At 36.2% G+C, this 9,686-nt stretch overlaps 1 protein-coding gene across 3 annotated transcripts in view; it reads left to right on the forward strand.

Annotated features, from left to right (window-relative positions):
* Window positions 1-5,380, forward strand: part of lyar (Ly1 antibody reactive homolog (mouse)) — a 39,896-nt gene extending 34,516 nt beyond the window's left edge. For all 3 annotated transcript variants that reach the window (XM_072578850.1, XM_072578945.1, XM_072578762.1), the window contains one exon: window positions 278-5,380. In XM_072578850.1, the coding sequence (XP_072434951.1) occupies window positions 278-415 (138 nt within the window). In that variant the 3' untranslated portion in view covers window positions 416-5,380. The remainder of the gene's footprint in view (window positions 1-277) is intronic.
* The last annotated feature ends 4,306 nt before the right edge of the window (window positions 5,381-9,686 follow it).

Here is a 9,686-nt window from a genome sequence, read left to right on the forward strand (position 1 = left end):
GACAATTTGCACAAATGCTAATGTTAAAATTTAAACAAAGCCCAGCAGTTAACTGCCTATCAGTGTTAAAAAGTGCATTCTCCATGGCAACGCCTCTACCAGTCCATTTGACAACTAATCAGCATTCTCCTCTCATGGAGTATAAATGTTGGTTTTCCACTTGACAGTTCGCAAGATTATCAATTCTTGATGAATGAAAAATGTGTCAAATGTGTCTTTTTCAGAAAAAGAATTAATTACTCTTTGTCTCAGTTGATATGTTTCCAAACTCTTGCAGGTTCTATCCCAGTACTACGCTGAGTGTGGTGATAGTAACTACAAATCTGAAGTGGAACTCCTGGCAATTTTTTACAAGAAGATAAGCTCTAACCCCAAATTTAAAGTGCTGAAAGACAAAGTAAAACTTGTGAAATAAAAGAAAACGTACTTTGGATAGCAAAAGACTGGACCATAGACAGAAAATGAATTTATTTTGTCTCTTTCTGTAGTTGGCATTCAGAATATTTTGCTTTTAGTACAATGCTGAAATTTCAGCATTGATTTGGAGACAACTTGTGCTTCATGATGGTTTAGAGATGTTCTGCTATTTAATAAATGAACTATTTTTACATATGCCAGAAGGAGTTGACTCCCTCACAATCTTGCATTTAAAGTGAAATGGTTACACTTAATTTATATTTAGAAGCTGTGATATGATCACAAGACAGATTCAACATCAAGAGAACTGTGGAACCCATCTACGGAGGAACCTCGATTATCCGAAGGACACGGAGGGGGTGTTTTTGTTCAGTTTATTGAATTCCGGATAATCAAATGCCATATAACATAGTTTAGCCAAGCACGGGACCTTGCAATCTTGCCGGATAATCTGATATTCGGATAATTGACGTTCCTCTGTATAATAAATTTTCCAGGACATTCACAGAATTCATTCATTCCCCTATCATGGAATCCATACGTTACATCAACTTTTTTAATTGTTTGTGTTTTGTTTCAACTGATCTATGTGAAAGTCCGTTATAATGCATGTTTCTTTCCATGGAGGGCATTGAATCTTGTCTCACGTGCATTGAAAAGATCAAGAGCCTACTTTAGTACATTAGGGTGTTCGATTTTGCAACCTACTGAAATAATTTAAATTTTGTTTCAACACAACATGGATTGAATTAATGTTATTGTCATGAACTATCTAATCATGGAGAGAATTGAACTCTTCTAGATTCTTTTGGTGGTCATGTCGCCAGTCACTTACAGTAGTACAAACTCAACTGTACTTTCTACCAAAAATATTAAACGTAGAACAGTCATGTTGCACAAGCTAACTCAGATATGAACATGGATTTTTTGAATTAGAAACTACCTGCAGTCAATTTGTCATTTCAGGCTGAGGGTGTGAGCTGTCTTATATTGTCATCCCTATATTTGTTTTCCCATTGTACACCGATATACAACTGTAAACAGATCTAGCATCTCAGCTTTGGTTTCAACAACGTTTTCCCCACTGACCTTTTACGTTTGTGGGAAAGGAAAATAGTGGCTAAAACTGGTTTTGTTCAGTCTCTATCTTTTGATGTAACTATTGGATTTTTCTCTGACTGGATTCTGATATGTAACAGCCAAAAAAAGACTTTAAAAAGTTTTGAGCTTTCTGATAGTGTTTTTTTTTGTTTCATTATTTGAGTATTTATAGAGATCTGATTTGTTGCAGGTTTTGGAATATTAAATTTGAGTGAATCATTGACAAATGGTTTTGTTTTAAGGTATAATGTTATGAACAGCCATCTTGCCTTGAAGTAAAATACTGTGTATTGCCAATCTTAAAAATGGGAATGGACAAAAATTAAAAACATAGGCAAAGAAATTACATGTAAAGGTCATTCCTTTACAGTTTTTACTGAGTAACAGACTCAACCTTCAAAGCACAACAAATAGTTATAGAACGCTATTTAATAATAATTGACTTTGGCTTCTTTGAGTCAATGTGAATCACTGGCCTTAATGTCACCCTTAATATTATAAGCATCCTGATTATTATAAGACAGTGAATTGTCTGACTAATCCTGAGCAAAACCTGAGAAATCTGATCGTAGTTATTAAAAACTAAGATAAATTACAGTTTCATGATTACAGGTGAAGGTTTACTGGTTCGAAACTTCAAAACTGATCCTGCTTTCAATACTTATCTCATAATCCTAATCAGCAATTCCTGTGTCTAAATGCTAAGTGAAGACAGGGCTAACCTTTGGATACTGCTCTATATTGTTGAAGAGGCTATATTTTTGTTTAGGCTTACACATAAAGAATGACCAAGTGCAAGAACCAGCATGAATAAGCACCTTCAAAGTATGAAGGGAACAAAACGAAATTGAAAGGGAGAAGCTATTTTCTGCAATTTTTCAACATGCACGTGCTTACAAAACAGAGGAATCCATTGTATTATGCTGAATCTTTCAACCAAAGTTATGAAAGTCAAGAAGAAAGGTAAGGTAAAAGGGGGAATGGTGTTCCAGAAACGTTACATAACATGTAAGTATGGTAACTGGAGGCATCTGATAACTTCTAAGTTTGAAATCTTTCATTAGGAACGTTGTTTGGACTCCAAGAACCTGAGATTGAGCTAAACTTATAAATATTTTGATGTTTTATGAGAATAAATCATTTAAGTAGTAGGACCATTATTGTCATCACTACACTTTGTTTTAAATTTGCCCAAAACTACATACAGTAATGCAACATTTCAACAGCATTCCATTTTTATCTAGTTTATAAGAAAGCACGTTGATATAGTTAATTAAATACAATTACAGAGCTTCCTGACAATTTTGCACCATTGGAATGATGGATTCACTGTCAGAGAAAGGTTACAAGAGATTTTGGCATGAGTGGACTATGATTTTAGGCTATGCCAATATCAGTCCACCAATACATTTGCTGAAGCCATTGAAAATTTCCACCTTTGCTCCACCCAACAACTCCCGTTTAGGTCAATGGCAATAGAAAATGTCTTGGATTTTTGTATGTTTTCTCATTTATTCACTAACACTGAGAAATAGTGTAGGTGAAATAACGATTTAAATCAAAGTATGATATCTGTGAGTTGAAAGTAATGGAGAAATGTAAAATAAAATCCACCTTGGCTAATCTTTTGGTGAAAATGTATTTGCATGCTTTTTATCACTATGTGATAAATTTATTGTATGTGGTATAGTGTTGATGTGCCGTTGATTAAAGTGAGAATATGAAGCAATTTCATTTAAGCTCGTTTTGGGGCCAGATGAAATTAACATACTCACAGTGAATACCAGAAATGTGATGACTAAAATTTGTTTGAAGTTAATGTTAAAATCAGATCAGCCATGATCTTATTGAATTGCGAAGCAGGCTCAAAGGGCCAAGTGGCCTACTCTTGTTTTTTTGTTCATATGTAACCAGAGTCCTATAACATGGATTATTGTGGAGTAGTGTGCTGAGGAAAATACCCTGTAAACCAGTTGATGATGCCCATATCTCATAAGGAGCATCTGTTGAGCAAAGTGCAGGAAAGGGAAAACTGAATACAGGCCATTTAGAGAAGTTTGTTTTAGCTTTTTAAAAGATTGATAATGACACCTGCAGGTTTGAATTACTTGGCTGTTGAAAGCAACTAATTTATCAGCTGTATAAGAATTACTTTTAAAGTAATCTCATTTATTTTAATGTCAGACTTTCGTCAGCACTATAGTTAATAATGTTTGTTAGCACTGGAATATATAATAATATACTAAATTACTTGTATAATGTTTGTTGCTTACTTTATTAAATATCTGTCCATTAATGGTTTTCTATCAAGTGGCTGGATAACTCTGATTAAATGTGTACATGGTTATTGAACTGTAATTAGATTTATATTTTAGTTTGCTGAAGCTTTCATTCATCTGGACAATTTGCAAGAATAAAGCGTGTACACCACCTGAAGGGAGAGTCCTAAATGGTTGGAAATACTCATTCAGTATTAACAAATTAATAAGATCATAGGAGGGGGAAGTAGGGCCATTCAGCCCATCGAGTCCATTCTGCCATTTAATCACGGCATTTCAATGCCACTCACCCGCACTCTCCCCTAGCCTTTAATTCCTTGCGAGATTAAGAATTTTTCAACCTCTGCCTTGAAGATATTTAATGTCCCGACCTCCACTGCACTCCGTGGCAATGAATTCCACAGGCCCACCACTCTCTGGCTGAAGAAATGTCTCCTCATTTCTGTTCTAAATTGACCCCCTCTAATTCTAAGGCTGTGCTTGTACTTGTTATTGCATGACTTTATCTTGGCTTTATCCTAGATGATTTGGAAAGAAAGAGGTAATTCACTTGGCAGCTTGAAGGTTTGCAAATTAAATGAATTTTGATTTGAACTGTTTAGGCTGGAAAGTAAAACTTGAGATCATTTCTAAATAACAAGTTGAAAGAAGGAGCAAATCATCTAGCTCCTTTAGCATCTATTATGGAGACTTTGTTATGCTATCCACTAGGAAATTTCTGCTGAGTACAATTTCTTCTGATTATGGTCACCTATTAGGCCCTTATTTGCTGATTTCTTAAACACCAGGGCTGAATTTTATGCTTATTTGACTGCACTGAATTAAGTTGCACTGAATATTTTAATGGTTTTGCTTGCTGCCAGGCTTAGCATGTCCTTTCATCCTGTCTTACCAAGCTTACCTCTTTAATTACTTACCACATCCCTACAGTGCTTCTCACATCCAGATTCTGCACCCCCTTACCATGTGTCCTCCCAGAACACTGTCACTCAGTGGAAATCCCAGAATTCACTGGCATTTCTTGCACTGGTGCCATCTTTAAAAGCCAGCTGGACCAGAACTGTCAGTCCACAGTTGCCCAGCATGGTTCCTGATGTTCCCCGCAGACGTGACAGACAGCTGCCACCAGCTTACATGTTATAATTGCACTAGCCTCCAACACTTCCTTGTGGCAGTTCACTCCATACACGCACCACCCTCTGTGTGAAAACGTTACCCCTTTTAAATCTTTCCCCTCTCACCTTAAACTTATGACCGCTGGTTCTTTTTTTTCCCCAAATATATGGAATATTGTTAAAAATCATCTCAAAAATCTGGAATTTTGAATGTAGTCAATGATAGCCAGGACAATTACCTGTGAAATGATAAACTCATGTCAATGGTACTACCATTTGAAGATGACAGAGACCAAAGTTGTGTTTTGCAACCAGCAAACAGAGAGAAACTGTTAGGTGGTTCTGATAATGATCGGACTGATTTCAAAGGATTTCACTGAATTATCTTTAATTCATAATAGTCTATTGTGTTGGATGAAATGTGTATAATTTGTAATGTTGCAAAATAAATTAGAGAAATGATATGGATCATTTGTGTTGCTTTTTTTTATTTTATTCAATTGCAGCAGTCTTTTTTGGCTTAAATCAAGTATATTTGTTAATCCCTCAAACTCATGATGCATGTAGAGATGTCAAGACCCCAGACTGTTGGTCTAAAATGTGACCTCAAGCATTTGCCTTTCACTCGAGTAAATGCAGTAGATTTGATTTAATTCTATTGTGATAGGCTGATTTCCTTGTGACCAAAACTGTGAGCTATGTTCATGCTGCATTCAAATGATTATTTTATTGATTTCTAGCATTTCCCTGCTAAAGGACAGAAATCCCCATGCCGCCTTTATCTTTGTATGACTTTGGCTCCAAATGTTCCTGTTCCCTTGGCTCCAAATGTTCCTGTTCCCTTCACCACAACTCCACACAATCTTTTTATCAAAAAGACTTTGTTTAAATAGGATGTTGCTGAGGATAGGTAAACTGTGTGGTATTATTGGTTAGACAGCAATTGGATGAGAGAATGATGTTGTATGTGCAAGGGTGTGCAAGCCAAGTTGGCTATATGCTGTGAGCAGACCTGGCTTTCTGGCTGCTGTGTCATTTATGTTGCCACTGGGGGTCAACTCCAGATTGCCAATGCTTGTCCAGGTACACAGTGACCTTTTACAGATGGCACTGCAGCAAGGGATGCTGGTCTTTGGATATCTGTTGAGTGGCGAGTTGGTCTGGGAATAGAGTCTGCTAAGATGGGGAAGGAATCAGACATGAGAAACAACAAAGGGCCTGTTACTTAGTTACTGAAGTGAGTGCAATAAGATACAGCGAAGAAACCAGCTCCGCCTCATGGCAAAAAAAAACTCCAAAAGATTTGCAACTTGCACTCAGTCAAAAAATAGTACAAGCCTCAGCTCCAAAACATTATTAGTTCTGTTGGAGGAATCCAGAACAAGAGGGCACCATTTTAAAATTAGAATGATACCTCCCACTGTTTTTATATTCCTAAAGTACTGAACTAGAATTTGAATGAGATTATTTTTAAACTGTATTTTGAAGATCCTGTAAATCTTGTAATGATAGTAAGATAGATTCAGCCAGAATTGTTTTTACAAACAGTATTGAAAGCGTTGGACTATTGAAATTTTGTTGGACTATACTCGACATTATTAGAGTTCAGACTCTATATTTTCTTTTTCAATCAAGCATTGTATAATTACTGTGTTCCCAATTTGCAGGTGACTTATCACATCAAGAGTATATAGTACCACAGGAAAAGCAATCCTTTAAAATGCAAGAACAGTTTAAAATATCTGTCCCTAGAGTAAGAATTTGATTATAATATGGAATTAAATACCTTTTCAAACGGCTGTCTATATAAACTTAATGAATATGGGATAGTTATTTGTCCAGAAATAGATCTTTATGATGAAATATTGATATGTATGGAAATAAAGTGGTTAGTATTCTCATCACTATATGTTAAAAACTGTTAGGAAGTTGTTGCCCTCAGCAATTTAGTTTTCATTCAATCCCTTATTTAATTTTGTTGCTCTGACACCTTGGCTTCAATTATTGTCCTTACCTGTTCATCGTTCGATTAGCTATACCTCCTTCTACTATCCCCGATCAGTCTGCACAGAACATCACAGCTATGGGAAAAGTATGTATGCTGTAGAATCCTGAACTGCATTTGAGAATAAGGCCTTTGTCTGATGAAGCAGGTGTTTGGACACTTCTTTACGGGCCTTCAGCAACATGGTGCTATCGTCTATATCCCAATCACTCTTGAAGAATTACCACATCATTTTTGTTGGATGGCCAAACTTAAAATGTTCCTATCTCATTTATGAAAAATGTACGTATGAATTTCTGAAAAGAGGTTTTCACTGTAAAGAGCTAGAAACTGAAGAAAGATATTCCTCAAATAAACATGGCAAGTTATGGAAAAGCTCAAATCATTCTGGCAGCATGTGTGGAGAGGGAAATTGAGTTAACTTGAATTCGATTTCACGTCCAAAATTACTTCTTTGAAACTGAAGAGATGCAGAAATGTACTGAGTTTTACACTGTTTGGCGAGGTGCAGGTTCAAGTTGGAAAAAGGATAGGCTAGAATATAGGGGTTTCAATAGCAAAGATATCACAGTGAAAAGCAAAAGGAGTGGTAATTATAGTAATAAATAAAGCTATTTCTCGATCTAGATAATACTGAAAATTAAAAACAGTACACGTGATAAAGCTGCACAATCCAAATTCAGCTCAACAAGACTGAAAGGAATAAGAACTTGGTGACGAACTGTAATCATGGTGAATTAGGTTTTTATTTTTAGCAAAATGTCCATTTTAGGCAAGAAAAATTTCAGTTCCTGAGCATAAATGGCTGATGGAAATAATTGTTTAGAAAGCCTTTGTTGAATCTAGGGCCAGATTATGCACAGCAACAAAATACATTTGTACTATATATGTGAACATTATTTATAACAAAAAGTGATGTAAAATGTGGCAAAATTTGAGAACAAGAAATCTATCACACAGACAAGAAGAGCGGGTTAAGTATAAGACTTTTGAAATATTTTAGATATTGGTAATCAAAAATAAGAAGTAGATATCTGTATAGCGCTCTGATTAGTTGGAGTGATTTTTATGTTTGCTGTTTACATTTGTTTCAAAAGTGAGTGCTGATAACATTATCAGTCGATTGGGTTTGGATAAGCTTCTGGAACCAAAGAACTGCACTATTGATGTAACTCCCACATGGATTTAATTAACCTGCAGTGCTTTGATGGTTTTAGAATTTTAATGTTTTAAATTAGTTTAAGCCAGTAAAATCTTTGTGCTTGTGAGTCTTCCATCTCTCTTCCCCCACCACCCCCCCCTCCATCCCATGCATGTAAGAAAGACGCATTTATTACTGTGATGAGAATATTTTAATTAGAGCGACTGTACACCAGTGAGCCTGACGTCAACGGTGAGCAAGTTGTTGGAGGGAATCCTGAGGGACAGGATGTACATGTATTTGGAAAGGCAAGGACTGATTAGGGACAGTCAACATGGCTTTGTGCATGGAAAATCATGTCTCACAAACGTTATTACTTCCTCAAAAAACTCAATCAAGAGGGCAGAGCCATAGATGTGATCTATATGGACTTCAGTAAGGCACTCGACAAGGTTCCCCATGGGAGATTGATGAGCAAGGTTAGAACTCATGGAATACAGGGAGAACTAGCCATTTGGATACAGAACTGGCTCAAAGGTAGAAGACAGCGTGGTGGTGGAGGGTTGTTTTTCAGACTGGAGGCCTGTGACCAGTGGAATGCCATAAGGATCGGTGCTAGGTCCTCTACTTTTTGTCATTTACATAAATGATTTAGATGCGAGATTAAGAGGTACAGTTAGTAAATTTGCAGATGACACCAAAATTGGAGGTGTAGTGGACAGCGAAGAGGGTTACCTCAGATTACAACTGTCACATTTGGTTTGTCGAAAGTACTGATTTCACATTTGTTTACTCGTGATCTAAGTTCTGTAATTTTTGCTCCACATATCTTCATTTCAGCTGCTCAGTCACATAATTAAAGTTTCCATTTGGGTTTTGGTATTAGTCATGGTTAATGATTTCTCACAAAGGGTTGATGTGAACTGACTATATCAAGTGCACAGCTTTGGAAATTAGCAAAGACAATAATCCAGGTTCACATTGCAGCAATATCAATTTTGATGTGGATTATCCATCTCACATTTCACTGAAAAAGGCTCATCAGAAAACAAATCTAGGCACAAGACGATAAGAAATTACACATACTGATGAGATGTGCAGTTTCATGGCAAGAAATAGGGTATTATTTTCTAAACAGTGGCTCTTTGAGTTTGTCATGTTGCTTAACTGAGCCCATGATGAAAGATTGCTGAAAAAATAAAGATCATATTAATTAGCAAATCAGGCAATGATCTTATAGAAACACACTAATAGAACAACTTGGTAATTGTTGTTTGATAATTCAAAGTGAATATAATGTTACATGAAGAATAACCATTTAATTTAATGACATTACCAAAAAAAAGAGTAATTTCAGTATTTTCTTTTTCGCTACTTTCATCAGAATGTTTTTTTTTAAATCCTCCTGATTCCCACACTGTTGTTCATTTGTTACCCAAGATCTGAATTGCAGTAGTGGTCTGGGGTGTAAAGGACATTGAAGAGGATGCAGGTAGGCAGAGAGAAACATAAAATCACGTGATGTCAATAATGGTCATAACTGTTGCCAACCTGCCATTATTGGCAACTTTTTATCAGCAATGGGGAAGATTGAGAATGGCCCTTTTAACCTTGGCCAACTGAGACCC

Source organism: Chiloscyllium punctatum, chromosome 1 (assembly GCF_047496795.1).
Source record: "Chiloscyllium punctatum isolate Juve2018m chromosome 1, sChiPun1.3, whole genome shotgun sequence".
Taxonomy (NCBI): Eukaryota; Metazoa; Chordata; class Chondrichthyes; order Orectolobiformes; family Hemiscylliidae; genus Chiloscyllium; species Chiloscyllium punctatum.